Source organism: Grampus griseus (genome assembly GCF_964374135.1).
Source record: "Grampus griseus genome assembly, chromosome: 12".
Lineage (NCBI taxonomy): Eukaryota > Metazoa > Chordata > Mammalia > Artiodactyla > Delphinidae > Grampus > Grampus griseus.
Genome location: NC_139006.1, coordinates 76,929,274 through 76,948,309, shown reverse-complemented (window position 1 = coordinate 76,948,309; position 19,036 = coordinate 76,929,274). Strand labels below are relative to the sequence as shown.

General features: G+C 45.1%; 1 protein-coding gene across 1 annotated transcript; it reads right to left on the bottom strand.

Annotated features, from left to right (window-relative positions):
- Positions 1-2,864: 2,864 nt before the first annotated feature.
- LOC309831278 (serpin B8) lies at positions 2,865-18,497 on the bottom strand. Its single transcript, XM_082668335.1, has 7 exons — positions 18,277-18,497; positions 12,845-13,022; positions 11,432-11,569; positions 9,138-9,255; positions 7,109-7,251; positions 4,994-5,146; positions 2,865-3,383 (listed from the first exon to the last, which is right to left on the bottom strand). The coding sequence occupies exons 2-7, from the start codon at positions 13,010-13,012 to the stop codon at positions 2,979-2,981; spliced, it is 1,125 nt and encodes a 374-aa protein (XP_082524461.1). The 5' UTR covers positions 13,013-13,022; positions 18,277-18,497; the 3' UTR covers positions 2,865-2,978.
- Positions 18,498-19,036: the final 539 nt, after the last annotated feature.

Here is a 19,036-nt window from a genome sequence, read left to right as displayed (position 1 = left end):
ACTCTGCATTGTTTTACGCTGATAGCTGTGATTAATTCATTTTCCCTAATATATGGTGTTCTGTACAAATTTGTACAACCTTGTACATTGTGTTCTGTATGAAAGGTGCTGACAGTGTGAATGGTGCCCCAGAGCTGAGTAAGGTGATAGCCCTGATTCCTTGGTATGAATACAACATAATTTATTCATTTTAATAATTCAGCATTTTTCCCTAGGGTCTCTTTTAGCATTTTTTCTTGCTGTGATGAAATAGTATTGCTGTGAGCATTATTTTCCATGTCTCTTGAACATACAGTTTCTCTAGGGTTTCTAACTAGGAGTGGAATATCTGGTAGTAGTGTATACGAATACATGCAGTAATAAACTGTCTTTCTCTTGCTAATCTTTTTGTTAAAGAGCCTCAGCTGAAAACCTAAGGTGGTGGCTAGAAGTAAAGTTTCCCTTCCCTACAAAAGCATAAGATGGACTGGACCACCATCGCTGACTTTGAAACTGGAAGAAAGCCACCAAAAAAGGCCCCCAGCTGACAGGCAACAAGAAAGCAGGGACCTCATTCCTACTACCACGTGGAGCTCAGTGCTGCCAGTAACCTGAATGTCTCTGGAAATGGATTCTCCCTCAAAACCCCCAAAGGAGGCAGCCCTGCCGACACCCTGACTTTGACACTATAAGACCGGGGTAAGCCACTGACCTACAGAATTGCGAGACGAAGATCCTTTACCCAAGCCACTGGGATGGTGGTTAAGTGTCAGCAGTAAAAACCAACACAGTGGATGAGCTTGGCTTCTGATAGTTCTGTTGATCCAAATGCTTTTAAATAACCTGATCAATGTTATTTTAAATTGTTTTCTCTAGTTGTGTTAGTCTTTAACTGGCAGGAGGAGGCCATGAACTGAGACGTATCACAGCTCAGTTATGGCCAAAACAGGTTTGGTGGAACGCAGACACGTGATCAGTCTTCCAAGCAACGTATTATAGTAACTGTCCCTAGTTCATCTCTGTGTTTCCTAGCTGCTTTGCCCTTGTTGTTTATTCTAGGATGGACAGCTATGGAACAAAATTTGGCCAACCTAAGACTATGGTTTTGGGGTTGAGGGGTGGAGCTCTGCTTCAAGTGCTGTGGGGAAAGAAGGAAGCTGACACACTGAGAAACAATAAAACCAGAGATGAAGAAAGAGCCTAAGGCACTTGGGTCCATAGTTCTAGTTATTCCTCAAGCACTTTTCTTAACTTGATACTGGATGATAAATTGCTTTTTTCTAAGTTAGAAAGAAATGTGTTTCTGTCATTTGCCAATGGCAAGAATCAGTGTTGAATGCTGTATTCATTTCCTGTTGATGCTGTAACAAACTGTTATAAACTTAGTGACCTAAAACACCACAGATTCACCATCTCAAAGCTCTGCTAGTCAGAAGTCTAACGCAAGTCTCTGGGCTAAAACCAAGGTGCCTGCAGGACTGCATCCCTCTCTCAGGGCTCTGTGGCAGAATCCATTTCCGTGTCCTTTCCAGCTTCTCCATCCACGTCCCTTGACGGGGCCCCTTTCCTCCATCCTCAAAAGCCAGCAACAGTGAATCTGTCTGTGCTCTCCCTCGATGGCCACATCCCCCTCTGACCTCTAATTTCTATTTTAGTTTGCTTTCTTTTATGAATGAGATTGAGCATCTTGTCATGTGTTTACTGACCTTTTCTGTTTCCTCTTTTGTGAAGTATCCATTTCATGTCAATTTTTCTACTGGATTGTTTGCCGTTTTCTTACAGATTCTTTCATGGCAATATTTAACCACTAAAGGATTTATCCTTTAGTGGTTAAATTTGTTAAACTATCATCTCCTGGTTTGTGCTTATATTTTTATAATTTGTATGGTGTATTTTAAACTTAAAGTACCTGTATTTTAATGTAGTTGATTTTGTCCATTGTTTACCTTAACTGTTATGCTTTTTATATATTGATTAAGAAATCCTTCTTTGGGAATTCCCTGGTGGTCCAGTGGTTAGGAATCCATGCTTTCACTGACAAGGGCGTGGGTTCAATCCCTGGTCGGGGAACTAAGATCCTGCAAGCCTTGCAGCATGGCCAAAAAAAAAATCCTTCCTTTCCCTAAAGTCATACAATATTCTGCTATATTTTCTTGTAAAGCATATAAAATTTTCATTTCTCGTTAAGTGTTTACTATCTCAATAATTGTTTTCTTCTTTTAAATAAGGAATGTTTCCCAGCATACTGTATTGGGCTGTCATTTTCCTATTGACCTCTAATACCAATTCTTTTCTATTTCACATTTCATGTATGAGTAAGTATGCTTCTGGGCTCTTCTGTACTATTAATCTGTTTGTCTATCCCTGTGTAAACACCACACTGTATTACCAGGGCTTTATGACAAGCTTCAATATCTAGTAGAGCAGAGCTCTGCAACTTGATCTTTTTCTTTAGAAATGTGTTATAAATTTTGGCCTTTTGCTTATTCATATAAATTTTTAAATAAACTTGTCAGGTTCCATAGAAGCGTTGCTAGAATTTGGATTAGAATTACATCAATAGGACAAGTGGGGGAGAACTGACAATTTTTTAACTCAAGGTCTATTCGTGATATGAAATATGTCCATTTATTTTGGTCATCGTTAATGACTGTCAATAGCACTTTATAATTTTCAACATAACAGTCTTATCTTTTGTTAATTATCATTCCTAAGAACATTATATTTTTAGTGCAAAATTAATTACATTTTCTAACTATTGCATTTTAGGTGCATAAAAATGCAATTGACTCTTGTCTAATAATGATATTGTGTACAGCTATAGCAGGTATTGCTCTAACCTCTTTATCAACCTATTAAATCCTCTCAACAACTCTGTGAGGGGGTCCTGTTACCATAATTACACTTTATTTTGGCATTCAAACCACCGCATCAATTTGGTCACAGGGAATTTGAAGTAAGGCAGGGTAGGCAGAGTGACATACGACGACTGCAGCTCTTTATGGAGAAGAGAACTTGCCGCAGAACAAAATGCTGTTGGTTTCATGGTGCCTGATGAAGAAAAGGAAGGGGTGGTCTGCACAAAATCTTGGCTCAGTTCTGCTGCACAGGGAGTTCCTGACCACCGCGGTGGCCGCAGCTGCCTCCGTGCCCTCCTCGTTGACCTCTACAAAGCACTTGTGCACGACCTTGGACATGGGCACGTTCTTCTTGGCTGACATTCCAGAAAAGTCGGCCTTGGCTTCCTCAAAAGCATCAGTCATTCCTAAACTTCGAAGAAAAGCCTCCAAGTCATAACTCTCCTCCAGCTTTAATCTGGGAAGAAAAACTTGAACTTTATCCTTAGTCAGCTTTTCTGGATTTGTCCAGGCTCTGAACTTCTCATATGTAAGTGCCTTTTCCACCTGAAATAATGAAGAGTTAAATCTTAAAAGCTAGATGACAAGAGCCTGGTACCCACCCATCCCCCCACTCATTAACACCTCCACACACACGCATGACGTGCAGTTAGATGGTGAGATCTAGTCCAAGACAATCTAAGGGATATTTCCTCTTATAAACACACCTGGATTTCCCCTCAAATTCTTGCATTTTCCTTGTTTTATGGCCACAAGAGAAGAACAGTTAGAAAACACCTGAGACAAAGATAGGGTTTTATTTTTAACTATCTGTAGCAAATTCATTTCAAGCATTTTTTTAATTTAGAAAATTCTCATAACCAATTGATTGTATTCATGCGGAACACTTTACCATGAGTTTGAGAACTTGTTCGACAAAAGGGAGACAAAGCATGGCTCAGAACTCTGATGGATGAAAAATGGGGAAATCGGGGATCATCTGAACGGGAAGGAAGATGTGGATTCTGGGGAGGGGAGAGCAGCAATGGGGAATTCCACAGGACGATTGCTTCTGGCATCCTTGTTTGCCCTCTGCCTGCCCTGGAGTTTCAAAACCTACAAGACCCAGAACTCATTCTGTTTATCCACAGGGAAGAAATAAAGGAGGAAGAGGGGGCTTCCACTTGCGTCCCCACTTCCCTTCACCACCTGGAGTCCAGGTGAGTTCTCCTCTCCCGTGACAGCTGGGTTTGGATGTCAGCTCTATTCCTAGACTCTCCTAATTTTCTTCTCAAGTCGCCGTGACAGAGCTCATCCTTGACTTATGCCAGGACCTTCCTGATTCCATGGAGAAGCCAGGGAGATCAGGCAGGCCCTAGCGTCACAGCGGTGTGCTGGTGTGCAGGCGGTGGGCTGGAGCTGGCTTGGATCTCCGGTGAGAGTCAATTGTTAAACCCTCGGGAGCCTAACTTCAGCCATGGTGGGGGTATTTACACCACAGGAATCACTAAATATCATAATGCTTCCCCTCCACCCCAGAGAGCCAGATAACGAGCACACTATCACTCCTGTGCCTCCCACCCTACAAAGTTACTTGCCCCCATCCTGAACCCCCACTTTCCGTCACGGGAAGATGTGTTCCTCGTGTCTGAGATAAATTCCTCACCTGTACTTTAGACGCTTGCTCCTCAAGTTGGTCTATGACCAACGGCATCTGCATCACTTGGAATCTTGTTAGAAATGCAAAATCTCAGGCCATAACTCCCCCCAAATAAAAGTCTGCATTTTAACAAGATCCCATTAGGTTAATATGCACATTAATGTTTGAGGAACACGGCCCAGACCCATTCTTATCCTTTTCCTGTCCTTTTGTTCAGTAATTATTGGGCTCTCAGCTAGACCCTCCCTTCAAAATAAATAATAATGTTCTTATATTTTTGGAAGTCTCTCTTCTAAGCTTCATCAAAATTTGTCAATACCAGCAATTCCACTCCTAGTGGTACCCTCAACAGGAAATGCATACACATGTTCACCCAAAGACATGCAGTGGTGTTCATTTAGCACTCCTTAAAATAATCCTAAATTGGAAATTCCTCAAATGCTATCTGGTGGATGGACTTTTAAAAATGAGCTTAGCCTGGATCCATGGACACTCAGACTCATTGCCAAGGGCTTACCACAGCGAGATCTGTGTTGTCATCAGGCAGTAAAATGAGCATACTCAGCACCCCCTCCACGTAGGGCAGCTCCAGGACCTGGGCGTGCACCTCCTCCACATACCCCATTTTAAATTTAGCTTGCTTAAACATCATCTGCACTGTCTTCTTCTCCTAATAAGAATACAACATTAAAATCAAATTACTGAAAAATGAGCGCAGTGCACTAAAAGATATGTCTGATTCGCAGAATCCCTAGGTACATATAATTATTATTTCTATGCACTTATGCTGATTGATGTAAAGTCTTCATTATTACATATTAGTGTTGAGTATAACATTCTGTTGCCCCAGCAGATCAAGTATTATGAGGCAGGAGAGAATCAATTGATGAATATGGAGAGACACAAAACTATATTATTCTCAGAAGAAATTGTGTTTTTTTTTTCTCTTTTGAGAAGATGGGTAGAGAAGCACTCCCAGGGACCTTTTAATTAAATTATTTCTCGGGCTTCCCTGGTGGCGCAGTGGTTGAGAATCTGCCTGCCAATGCAGGGGACACGGGTTCGAGCCCTGGTCTGGGAAAATCCCACATGCCGCGGAACAACTAAGCCCGCGCACTACAGCTACTGAGCCTGCGCGTCTGGAGCCCGTGCTCTGCAACAAGAGAGGCCACGACAGTGAGACGCCCACGCACCGCGATGAAGAGTGGCCCCACTCACCGCAACTAGAGAAAGCCCTCGCACAGAAACGAAGACCCGACACAGCCAAAAATAAATTCATTAAAAAAATATATATATCTAAAAAAATAAAATTATTTCTCCAAGTTAAGGGGAAATTTAACTAATATTCAGGTCTTTAGGCAGAAAGATCTGGTTGGAAAAGGTATATAGGCCAGAGGGAGTTATACTTTTTTTTTTCCCCAATAAATTTATTTATTTATTTTTGGCTGCGTTGGGTCTTCGTTGCTGCGCGCGGGGGCTACTACTCTTTGTTGTGGTGCGCGGGCTTCTCGTTGCGGTGGCTTCTCTTGTTGCGGAGCACGGGCTCTGGGCACGCGGGCTCAGTAGTTGTGGCTCACGGGCTTCGTTGCTCTGCGGCATGTGGGATCTTCCTGGACCAGGGCTCGAACCCATGTCCGCTGCATTGGCAGGCGGATTCTTAACCACTGCGCCACCAGGGAAGCCCCGGGAGTTATACTTCTATTCTGAAAACTTGCTCAATTATATAATTGGCTTTATGGCCTTGCTTTTCTTGAAGGGGGAACCTTGATCAGATGTCTAGGGTCCACCATTTTTAAAGCTTGCATCAAATATATTCTAGATTTATAAATTTTTGTGTAATACACTGTTATCAAGCGGATGGAGGTCAAATTCCAAGCTAACAGTTACTGACCCCAGCCGTTATCATATTCAAAAGTGGAGAAAAGTGTTTTAAAGTTAGGTATGTAATTCTAGAAATCAAATATACAACATGATGCTATAGTTAATAATACCGTATCAAATACTGGAAATTTGCTAAGAGGGTAGATTTCGGTGCTGTCATCACAGAAAATATATGGTGACTATGTGAGGGAAAGATATTTTAATTAGCTTGACTGCGGTAATCATTTCACTATGTATATGTTTATCAAACCCTCACCTTGTACACCTTAAATACGTATAATTTTTATTTCTTAAGAAGTTCCAAGAATAAATAAAAACAAAGCTGGCCTGAACATTTGCTAACACTTTTTTTCTTGTATTAGGAATTGTACAGCCATGAATTCTAAGGCAATAAATAGTCACAGTTGTCACTGACTGTTGCAAGAAAGTGTCTAAATACAACAGTGATAGTAAAATACAAACATAATTCCAAGGCTTAGAAGACAGTTTCTTTCAATCCAAATAACATGACCAGAGAGAGAAGATCGATTTGACCAAGGATCCAAAAACAAAATGATCAGTGTAACAATTATTTTCGTTTTTCTCTTTCCCATTCCAATAAGAGATATATAGGGGGCATGAAATTCCTTCAGAAATAATAAATTAAGAATCAAGACAGTGTGAAATAAATTATGTTTTTCCATTCACTCACAACCTTCCCCAGAGTAGTACTTTAGAAAGTAGCTGTATATCTGCAAAAATATGTCCCTACCTTGTTGGTTTTAAAGGTCATTCCCCTTGTGTGCTTTCTGTCAAATTGCTCATTCCACTTTCCTTTGAAATAGGTTGCATTCACGAGGACCAGCTTAGTCAGAGGACCGATTGCCCCAGCCCCCAGTATCTCTGAAATCTTTCCTGTAAAGAGTATGAGAGAAAGTTATTGCTATTGGGGGAGAATAAACATTCTTTTACAAAAGCTCTCTTGACACTGAAAGCCGAGGCTTGGTGGAGGAAAGGCTGGATCCTGTAGTTCCGGCTGCCTGAGGAATCGGGGTGATGGTGTTTCATTCTGTGCACACGTACAGCGTAGTGTTTGTCCTTAAACAAGAATCTTGAAGCAGGCAGGTCAACGACCATTTTGCCCTCAATTTATAGATGTAGAAATTCAGGTTCAGAGTATTTGCCTGACTTTTTGCCAAGGTCACATAGGCGACCAAGTGGTTGAGCTGAGAAAATAACCCAAGAGTCTCGATTCCAACTGTAAGCTTCTCGACCTTGGCACCGTCATTTCTCAGCCACGCCACTACTGGCATTTTAGGCCACATAATTCTTTGTTTGGGGGATGGTCCTGTGTGTTTAGGATGTTTAGCCAGTATCACTTCCCCCAACTATGACAACTGAAAATGTCTTCAGTTATGGCCAGATATCCCCTAGAGGTTGATTCTGATTAAGAATCGTTGCTCTGTGCCCACCTTCAAGTCTCATTTAGGTGAGAAGAGGCTTCCAAAGGATGGGGATACAGATCTGTAAATGGGAGAAGGCAGCTTCCTGGAGGGAGGGAATGGGGCAAAAGAATTAGGGGGATGCAATAAAGGGGCCCAAATTGAGTTGTCCAATGAGAGCGGAGACAAGGTGATCCCCAACCCCCCCTCCAGCTCTGCTATTCCGGGAAATCTTGGGTGGTCAACCTGTTGGAAGGAAGGGTGTGAGCAGCCGTGGAGGGGGAAGTGGGTGGTGGAGGGAGGGTGAGGTGTGGAGAAGCTTCTGGCTTCCCTAGGTGACTCAGTGCTGCTAGATCAACTGGAGAGCCAGAGACCACTACACACGTGACGTACGAAAATATCAACGTGAAAGGCTCTTCCCTTCCGATGGTCGTTGGCTGCCTGCGTGATCACGGGTATTGTGGCTGCCTGACGCGCAGTGGATGCGCCATAAGATGGAACGGATGGAATAATGAGTGCCAGGTGGGCATGTGAACAAACGAGTGACGTAACCTCCCCGCCTGCTGACGTCTCTAAATTACGTGCTGAGTACTTAGAGTTCTGAAAAGCACGTCCTTTTTCTCTGCACTCTAATTGAGAACTGGCAGAAATGTTTCTGCTGAGACAGAATGTGTCTGGACAGGGCACCCTGTATGCTCCACGGTAGCTGCACTTCCAGAATCTGGAGCAAATTCAGAAAAGCAAACTTAGCCACAGCCAAGTTCAGAGGGCAGGAGAGGGCTGTGGATGAAACTAGAGCGGCTCACATCACCACTGGGAGGTGACATGAAACGTTGTCCCACCTCAGCTATAACCTAAATGGAATGTCCTGCCCTTAGAGCACGGCAGTGTCCTCGCAGGTAGAAGTTAAATGGGGCAACCAAAGAGGAAGCATTTTTCGGGGATGTTCCATTACCTTCCAGAGGGGAGGGCATCTGAGAGACTAACATTAGGTTTAAGCATTTTTCAGAAATCACCACTTCGTAAGCCCAAGAAAAATATCAGAATTGCATCAATGGCCTGAAAGCCCAGCAAACACACATAAACAGGCCACTGGTTACAGGGTCACAGTGGCCACCCGTGGAGGTCACATCCCAGGTTACAGGGTCACAGTGGCCACCCGTGGAGGTCACATCCCAGGTTACAGGGTCACAGTGGCCACCCGTGGAGGTCACATCCCAGGTTACAGGGTCACAGTGGCCACCCGTGGAGGTCACATCCCAGGTTAGGGTCACAGTGGCCACCCGTGGAGGTCACATCCGGCAATCTCAGCTCTGTGTCCCTCATAACACCACATCTCCTGAAATGAAAATCTCTCACCTTCAGTCTTCTCTGTCACCCAGTCATTTACGTGTTTCCTGCATTCTTCAGTGTCTTTAGAAAAGTTCAGTTCCTCCAGGTCTGCCTGATAGAACTTCTGGCAGGACTCCTTAAAAGCCTACAAATGCAAAATACCTAGTTTGGCCACATTCCACTTGTCAAAGTTTCCTAAAAGTGTGAAAACATTTCTTTCTTAACGTGTTTCTAGCACAAATGCTTGCACAGGGCACCCTGTACTTTAAGACTCATTTATGCAATTAATCAAAATGTATAGACTGCTGGCTTTGTGCCTGGTACAGTGCCAGGTGCTGGACACCAGGGTGAAGACATGACCTTGGACCTGAGGTGGCTCACAGTCTGCTGAGGGAGAAACATATACACACGATAATTACAATTTTATTTATTTATTTTTTTTGCAGTACGTGGGCCTCTCACTGCTGTGGCCTCTCGCGTTGCGGAGCGCAGGCTCCGGATGCGCAGGCTCAGCGGCCATGGCTCACGGGCCCAGCCGCTCCGCGGCATGTGGGATCTTCCCGGACCGGGGCCCGAACCCGTGTCCCCTGCATCGGCAGGTGGACTCTCAGCCACTGCGCCACCAGGGAAGCCCCTACAATATGTTTTGAGAATACAGACGGCAGCAGCCATGCACAAAACAGCCCGTGAACATTCCTGTCAAACGCTTAAACTCCATATTGACTTTCTGTTTGATTTTGTCTCCCCTACTAGGTGGTCTAACCCCGTTTCACTCATTTTTGTATCATCAGCACCAACCACAGTGTCTGAAATATCCTTAGGGAATGATTGGGAGGCTCCACAGTAGAACTACATTATCAACAAATCTTACAGGTTCAATGTGTGTGTGTGTGTGTGTGTGTAGGGTATTAGGGAAAACAGTGACAAGGGATGAGCCATGGAATATAAGTTGGGATAAAAATCAAGAAGGTTGTTATATGCAATACATTAAAACCCAAGGATAACTCACCTCATGAAAACTTGTTTTCTGATATAATGTGCCTGGCAATGGGCTCCCATCCTCCGCCCATCTCCTGTTCTCAAACATTTTAGCTTCTATAGAAGAAAGAAGATGTAGAGAGAAGAAGGACCCAAGCAACCAAGAGAAGTGGAGAATGGTTCTCTGTGTCCCCAGTATTCCCCAATTACAGTATTCCAAGGTCAGTCTGATATTCAAAAATGAATATCAATTAACCAGGAGATTCCTGGAATCACGAGTGCTTATCCTAGAAAACCTAACTAGCTGAGGGATCCAGAATCATCTCCAATAATATTTAAGCCCAGAGCAGGCGACCTCCACAGGGCAGCACCCAACAGCAGCTAGAACACGATTGTATCTGAGTCTAACAAAATAACCCTTGGAACTGCTGGCCAATGAGATGGCCAGACTTGTCCTGATCATTTCATTAATCTTAAGATAGCATCACTCTGCATATTATGTGGCATAATTTTTTGGACTTCACTTATTGAACAATGGCAGGCTTTTACTGGACTAGGGAGCTTTGGAATTGTATGTTGCAGTAAATAGGAACTACCCAGGTTCAAAACCTTATTTTTTATGAACAGATTTTAATTTTAGAAAGATTATTCTGTCAGTAGTGTGAAAAGACTAGGCTGAGTTTGGAGAGATCCATTAGGAAACAATTAAAGTAACAGTGTAGAAGATGTGAGAGTCTGGACCCAGCAATGGCGGTGGTGATTCAGAAGACGGGACAAATCTAAGAGACTTTGCGAGGCCAGCTCCACAGAAACAGCCCAACAATCAGAGATGAGATCAGGGGATGGCAAGAGTGATGTGGTCACTGAGAAGGGGATCAAGGGGCAGAGGCAGATCTGGGTGCAGGAAGATGGGCAAATTGAAATTGATATCTGGGAAGATGTATCAGAGACAATACTTTTTCAAAGGACAGAATTCAGAAGGAATCATAAAATTCAAAATTACAATTACAAAATATAATTCTAAGCACATTTTTTTTTTTTTTTTTTTGCGGTACGCGGGCCTCTCACCGTTGTGGCCTCTCCCGTTGCGGAGCACAGGCTCCGGACGCGCAGGCCCAGCGGCCATGGCTTACGGGCCCAGCCGCTCCGCGGCATGTGGGATCTTCCCGGACCGGGGCACGAACCCGCGTCCCCTGCATCGGCAAGCGGACCCTCAACCACTGCGCCACCAGGGAAGCCCAAAGCACATTTTTAAGGCAGCAGAGCTACACTTTATCTCTGCTCTTCTGTAGTTTCTGTATTATTTTCAATTTCTTTTTCATCAGTGTGCGAGCAATACTTACTGGCAGGAAATCACATGTCTTTTCCCCGAAGAGTCTGTTGGCAGTTCTGAGCAAGTACTGAGGGCCAGATTTGTTCAATTCCATGAGAAGTGACTGGAATCCTTGGTGAATATCTCCACCTTTGTTCAAACAAAGTGCCTGGTAATAGAAGACGAGAACGGCAGCTTTTGACATGCCATTTCTCCCCCAAAGAGCTATTTCCAAACAAATTTCTACACTGAAAATCACCGAGAATCCTATTTTAAAATGAGTTTTGTTTAACCGTCTAGCACAGGGTTCCTCAACCTGGCAGTATAGACTTTTGGGGCCACATACTTTGTTGGGAGGCTAGCCTGCACATCCTAGGATTTTTAGCTGCATTTTTGGCCTCTGCTCACTAGATGTCAGTAGCACCTCTTTGTTTTGACCACCAACTCTGTCCAGACTTTGTCAACTGTTCCAGGGAGGAAAAATCGCCCCCAGGTGGAAAGCCCTGCTCTAGCAGATTTATCTATGCCAGGAAGACAGCACGTAATAACTCAGGAGGGAGACAGAACAGAACAAACAGGTAGCGGGAATGACCCACAGAAGACAAGATGAGCAGAAATGTTTCATTAGCAATTCCACAGAAGTCCTCCAGACCAGACTGTGACTTAAATGTCAGGTCAGAGTGAGAATCAAGGCTGTTCCCTTATCTCCCAACAACCCCAGTCCAAAGCCTCATTCCTCCAGGGAGCTGGAAAAAAAAGAGCCACCAGGGATTCAACTGTGGCGTGGACACACTTCTGGGGGGTGTCTGCGCACCCCGCTATTAGTGGGAACATGATGTGTATATGACAGTTTTCTGGGATACATTCACCAGACAGTCAAAGCAACTAAGACATAAATAGGGGAAGGTCTACTTTCCTAAAGTAATATCCACTACTTCATTGGTAGCTAAGCGCACATATAACCCATTTCAGATCAATCAGATAATATATTCCCTCTAAAAAACTCCAGAAGATGTAAGTCCTCATTTGTGTTGCATTCGTCTTCCACTTATGCATAATTGTACACTAGAAACAACCGATTTAACAAAAAGGTTCATTTACACAGTTGCATTTCAATTTGAAATACAATGTTAGCAAAAGTTTAAAACAGAACAAAGTGGAAATTCTTGGCCTTTTTGTGGAACAGAATTTTAGTTCACCTTTCTTATCAAAGATGCAGAAAATAACATAGTGACTTGATTTCTCCCATGAAAACTAGCAGGAGATTCCGTCTTACACAATTCACCTTTCCACCCATGTCCGCTTTCTCTCCCTCACCACGGTGCCCCTCCCACCTCCCAGCCTCACTGGCTTCCATCAGCTGGAGTGAAGGATGAACAGACCAGCTCTATGAAAGCACAGAGGAAGCCCGCCCTTGGTCTTCCTTTGTGGTGGGCACGCATACCTGGGACATCTGCGCCGCAGTGTTTCCTTTGGCCCCCATTAAGACCATGGTCAGGGCAGAGGAGAGGCTCAGGGGAGAGAAGAACACGTTTCGCAGGTTGTCCTTTTCGCCCAGCAGTTTTAATAAGTTGATGGCAAAAGTGCCATTTGCTTCACAGAGATCATCCATCAGTGAAGGTCTGTACCCAAAGCACAACACAGAAGCACGTTAGCCATGCCCTCCACTAGCCACTGCGCACTAGTCACTAGTCACACCTCCAGCCCTGTCTGTGGACACTGGGTATAGGCAGCAGAATAACTGCATCCCCAGACATCCGTGTTGAACCTCCAAAACCTGTGGCGATGTTATCTTACACGGCAATAAGGACTGGGCGGATGTGACTGGACTAAGGACCTTGAGATGGAGTCACCTGCATCATCAGGTGGGTTCAGTGTAATCACAGGCTTCTTAAAGAGGAAGGCAAGAGGGTCAGAGCCAGAGAAGGAGAAGTGAGGATGGACGCAACGGTCAGGACGGTGTGGAGACACAGAACGCAGGCAGCCTCTGGGAGCTGCAAAAGGCAAGAGAACGGACTCTGCCCTAGAGCCTCCAGACTTAAAATGTAGCTCTGCCAATATCTTACGGACTTCTGACCTCCAGAACTGTAAGATAAATCCCCCTATGACTAATAGTTCTTCAGTTTGCTGTCTCTGGCATAATTTATAAGCAATGTTCTATGAATTATAATATACTATAAATAAAAATGACATTTCTGTCACATGAAAACAGCCGGATGGATTTCAACAGATTTTGGAGGGTTTTTCTGGGATGGTCTGCCCTAAAATGTGGGCTCCTGGGAAGACACGAAATTTACTTTAAATCCGAAGGACTCGAAAACAATACACCATTTTCCACCGGAGCTGTTGAAACTGGGCTGGGAGCTGTGAAGGGAGCCCCTGGGCACGGAGGTAGAACATGAAGCCCAAATCTCCAGTCATCAGACGCACACTTTGAATCAGGCACTAATTCTGGATCCAGGCTTCACTTTCCCCCCAAGCTTGACTAAACTTTAGACAAGCTTCTTCCTGCCTCTGGTGCCTGACCTCTCTTTCCTTAGAGCACTTACTTTAGGCAATTTGTCATTGTAAGTTCTTCCTCTGCTCCTTTGAGAGGTAAACATTTTGAAAAGCCTCTTTCCTATTTTACAGCCCAAGACAATCCTTCTCAAGTCCCTAGCAGCCATCCCTTTAAAATGTAACTGTCAAGGAAGATCGTCTCCGTGGGATGGTGGGAGCACAGTCGCAGCAGGCACCTTGCTGCAAGTTGTGAAAAGCTTTCGCAGCATATTAATTTTTATACTTTTAGAAAAATTTTATAAATGCTGCATTTATTTCTATTAAACCTTCTAGAAACCTGGGCTGCTAGTCAGTAAATTACTAAAGTTCATCAGCTCATCTTGTTTTCCCTGAATCTCTCTGTTGTTACAGTTGAAGACATTTTGGAACATAAAAGGACAAATCGTCACCCATAATCCCATGATGCTATAAGCTATTTTTTCTATTATGCTATCTTTTTTCAATTGGTATGTATATTTGTTACTCAAAAATTGTAAAGCTACACAAGAAAAATATGTTCCAATTTGGAAAATTAGCAAACAAGAAAAGTACTGGAAACTCCACCTAGAGATAAGGGTCATCATGCATGCGCTCATTTTTATAAACAGATGGTCCATTCCCTGGTCCTTCTTTCAGTTCCCCAGTGGACTAGAAGGGCCTCCTGCAGCAGTCTTGAAAGTATATTTCATTTAGACTTGGAGGGGGTGGGTCTTCTGGGCCTCAAGGGCAGGAGGGGAAAGTGGGTGGGGAACACAACTGTTTTAACTGGAGCCTCTTCACTGTTGAATGATTCCTTTGAAGCTTCATCCTAAGATATCTTTTTCAAGAGGAGATGTCTCTGGTTTAAAAGAAAAAAAAAGGGTGGTGGGAAAAAAAAAAAAAAAGAAACGGTGTGAAGTTCACACTCTAAATATAAAACAACAGCCCAAACCAGTGCACATTCTTTAAAGTTTGAAAAAAATGTATTAAAACGTCAACCAGGGGCTTCCCTGGTGGCGCAGTGGTTGGGAGTCCGCCTGCCGATGCAGGTGACGCGGGTTTGTGCCCCGGTCCGGGAAGATCCCACATGCCGCGGAGCGGCTGGGCCCGTGAGCCATGGCCGCTGAGCCTGCGCGTCCGGAGCCTGTGCTCCACAACGGGAGAGGCCACAACAGTGAGAGCCCCGCATACCAAAAAAAAAAAAAAGTCAACCAAGAAAATACAACAATGGCACAATTTGAAAACAGTGCTCTATACTTAACAGGTCATTTAATAGAGGACACAGTGTTAAGTTCCTCACTGCCCTCACTTCAGTAAGTCCCTCCAGAGCCGTCAGCTGCAGGGCTTGAACCCGAGGGCTGCAAGGCTGATGTGTCTGCAGTGGGCAAGTCCCACCACAGAGCAAGCCTCAGCCTGCCTCCAGGCCACTTCTCACCCCACATTTCCTCACTTTACACTTGAGGATGTTTCGGAAAATAAAAACCTAGGAGCCAGGAGGGATATTCAAACTTGATAGCACTGCGCCTACCAGAAGGTGGCACCAAAGAGACTCAAAGAAGGAAAGAATTAGGTAAACTGGAGATGAAAGACAGGAATAAATTTGGATTTGATCTTACATGAGCATAAGAGTTTTGACCTGTGGACTGAAATAAAAAATGCACAACGTGAGATTAAGTCGTGAGCTAAGTTTTATTCGGTGGTCTTACTGAGGACTGTAGGCTGGGAGCCAGCCTCTCAGAGAGCTCTGAGGAGGTAGGGGGAGAAGCATGATTTTAGGGAATGCACGCAGGCAGACATACATATCAGTAAAGGGTTACTGCTAGTCACGAGGACCAGATATCTCAGTTAGTGATTTTAATGCTTTCCTACGTAGGAGAAGTGCAAGAATCTGGGTTCATTAAAATTTTTTCCTGCGATACCTCTCTCTAAGGAGGCTGTTTTCCCAAAGCACAGAGTGCCTCATCCTGTTTTTCATCCTGAATTCCTTTCAGCATGCACTGTAGGTCAGTGACTGCAATGGCTAATGACTTGATCCTTGTAGAACTGGATGGCGGGCAACTTTCTTTGTTTTACAGGAACCAAGGTGAAGCAGACATAAGCTTGGGCTGATGAGTGAGTGTGTGTGTGTGTGTGTGTGTGTGTAGTTGTCCAATCTGAAAAGGCAAAGGAATGAACTGGAATATCACATCAATTTCCTCTTTACATTGTAACTGCTCTTAATTGTAAATGTCTATTTCTGGTTTCTTCCATATTGCCTCTTTCTTCATCTCATTTCCTCACCTCCATTCCTTTCCAACATCCAGGTGCTGGTCAGCAGCAGAGTACTTCCCATCAGCATCTCACCCCCAGCACTGACACACCATCGCACACACACACCAGTGCACCTCTCAGATGTGCCCCAGCTCACACCAGTGAAAAGATTTTATTTCCAGCTAGTAAAATGGATTGGCATTAAACTCGTTTTCCTTTCACAGGTGAACAAACAAGGTCAGAACAATTAAATACTGTCCTCAGGTCTCAGAAAAAACTGACAGATTCAGCCACAAAAGCAAGCCTTCTGCTTCCAAGTAGTTGTCCCTCGGTATCCATGGGGGATGGGTTTCAGGACCCCCGTGGATACCAAAATCCAAGGATGCTCAAGTCCCTTATATAAAATGGTATAGTATTTGCTCATAACCTACACACATCCTCTTGTATACCTTAAATCAGCCCTAGATTACTTACAATCCCTAATACAATGTAAATGCTACGTAAATAGTTGCCAGAGGGCGCAAATTCAAGTTTTCCTTTTAGGAACTTTCTAGAACTTTTTTCAAATACTTTCCATCTGCTGTTGGTTGAATGTGCAAGTGCAGAACCAGTGATAGAGGGGAGGGCTGACTGTACTCAGCATCATTCTCTCCTGGGGGCCTTGAATGCCTGTCATCTCCCTGCTCCACTCCCCCATCCCATACTCACATCCCAAAGTGAATCTGTTCAAAGAGCACTTATGTCCAATTGTCCTTATATGATTTTGAAGAAAAAAAGTAAAAAACAAATGCCATAATTCCTGACTGGGAGCTCCCACCCTTGGGGAGATACACATGCATGAATGCATGGTTTCAAGCTGGCTGTGCACTCCGTACCAAGAAAACCGACAAAGTGCTAAGGAAGCCCACAGTAAAGCAGAATGAATTCTCTTTAGGAGTTCAGGAGAAGGGAAACAGGACTGGGCAGGAGCTCCTGAAGGTGGTGAAAGAGGGAGGTGAATGTTCGGGCTGTGGCTGCGGGATAGGCAGGTACAAAGAATGTAGAGGAAGGCCATGGTTTGTGCGGGGACCCAGGGCCCTGGGTGGGTGTGTCTCCTGTGAGAGAACTGATGCGTGAGGCAGGAGGGGCCCCTCACGCCAGGTTTGAAGGTTTGGACTTGAGCTATGGTCTGGAAAGCCAGGAACGGTTTTCAAACAAATGCTATACCTAAGTTTTAGAAAAATATTGCGTCTCACCATTTGGTGGGTAAAAAGGCTGTGGACCCTGCCGGTAGACCACTGCAATAGACCAGGGACTGCCTAATACAGAGGAAATTTCTGCACTAAAGACTAGAAGATGGAACTGTCAGGCTGGGTGACTGGGAGGTAGGGGAGGGGAGGGAGGGAGGGGAGGGGAGGGAGGGAGGGAGGGAGAAGAAGAAAAAGAAGAATGAGAAGTTGCAGGAAGTGGAGGAGAACAAGAGGAGGGGAGGGGAGGTACGCGCAATAAGCTGGATCGCAGAGGGGACAGGGACTTGTGCTGTAGGTGGCATTGACCCAGCACCTCTGCGAACCTGCCCAAGGCTCCATGCAAACTCCGGGCGAGGAGGCAGTGGGCGCCACAGTCTTCCTGCTGACCCTGCGGTCCTCCCACTCACTCTCTCCAAAGCTCCCGCCCATCCTTGTCCGGGAACCGCCGCCCAGGCTCGGGTTCCCGGCCACGCCCTCACTGCCAGCAAATCGCAGCGCAGCGGCGGCGGCAGGCCGCTTGGCCCTTCTACTCCGGAGGCCACCCTCTGACCCAGGGCGGGTCTGCGCACCGCGCACCTGCGCTCGGGTCTCGGAGCCCGGTCCTTGGAGACTCACTTTCGAGCCCCAGACCAAGCGGGCCGGGGGCCCAGGGTACGGCGGGGGCCAGGGCGACCCCAGCCCCGCAGCTCTCCTGCCCGGATACCTCCTGCCGTCGTTCCCCTAGTCCTCTCCTCCTCCTTTCCCAACCCCTGCGTCTGCCTCTGGCCTCCCTTCCTCGCCTCCTCGCCCCCTTCCTCCCTTCCTCTCTCCGCAGGAACTCTAGGCTAGAGGCGGCCGCCGTGGGAACCTGAGGGCTCGGGAGTCCTCCCCGCCCTGGTACCTGGGAGATTCCAGCTGTTGCTGCGGCCGCTGCTATTCCAGCTTGGTGGATGCTTCACGTCCGCTTTGCTTTCGGGCCGGCTTCCGGCGGTGACTCAGAGCACCGGCAGATGGCGCTGCCCTGTGCAATCTCTGACTCTGCACTCCCAGGCTGGACTTCCGGGCGGAGGCTGAGGCTCGCGCGCACCCTCCTGCGGCGGCCTGAGAGCAGACGGCGTGGCGGGGGAGGCAAGTAACCCGTCCCCTGAGGGTGTTTGGGGAAGACTTAGCCAATTGGGGCATTGGCTTGTTTTCCTGGGTTAGTACGCGTGTATGCAAGAGCAGCTTCAGAATCGGAACTCCACTTTGAAATTTAACTAAAAGCAAAACCAGAGGTTAAAGCTTCCTAAAGCCAGTGGTTTCCAAACTGTTTTGGTAGGACGTCCCATCAAAACAATTTTTAAGCATGCGTCTCCACTATCGAATTTACATGTGCTTTATGCTAAATACTAATATATTACGCACGCTATAAAACACGTAAACAAAAAATTTTAAGATAAGAAAAACACTTTTATTAGAAGTACATTTTTGTGCTTACCAAAATTATTTTAAAATTTAATGAGATCAATGTAATTGAATATATGTTTGCCTGTTTTAATCTTAGTTTAAAGCTTTGAAATACAGTAATTTGAAGACCTGGTTTAAGTTCAGTTTATTTCTAAACTTGGATTGATAGCTATAAGAAAAGGCTTCTCAGGAAATGGGTTGATTTAAAAATGGAA

Excerpts from the sequence above, each read along its gene's own strand:
- LOC309831278 (XM_082668335.1), bottom strand. The coding sequence starts at position 13,012 with ATGGATGATCTCTGTGAAGCAAATGGCACTTTTGCCATCAACTTATTA. Across the intron at positions 9,256-11,431 it reads AGACATGTGATTTCCTGCCA|GCTTTTAAGGAGTCCTGCCA; the intron begins GTAAGTATTGCT and ends TTGCATTTGTAG. Across the intron at positions 7,252-9,137 it reads GGTGACAGAGAAGACTGAAG|GAAAGATTTCAGAGATACTG; the intron begins GTGAGAGATTTT and ends TACTCTTTACAG.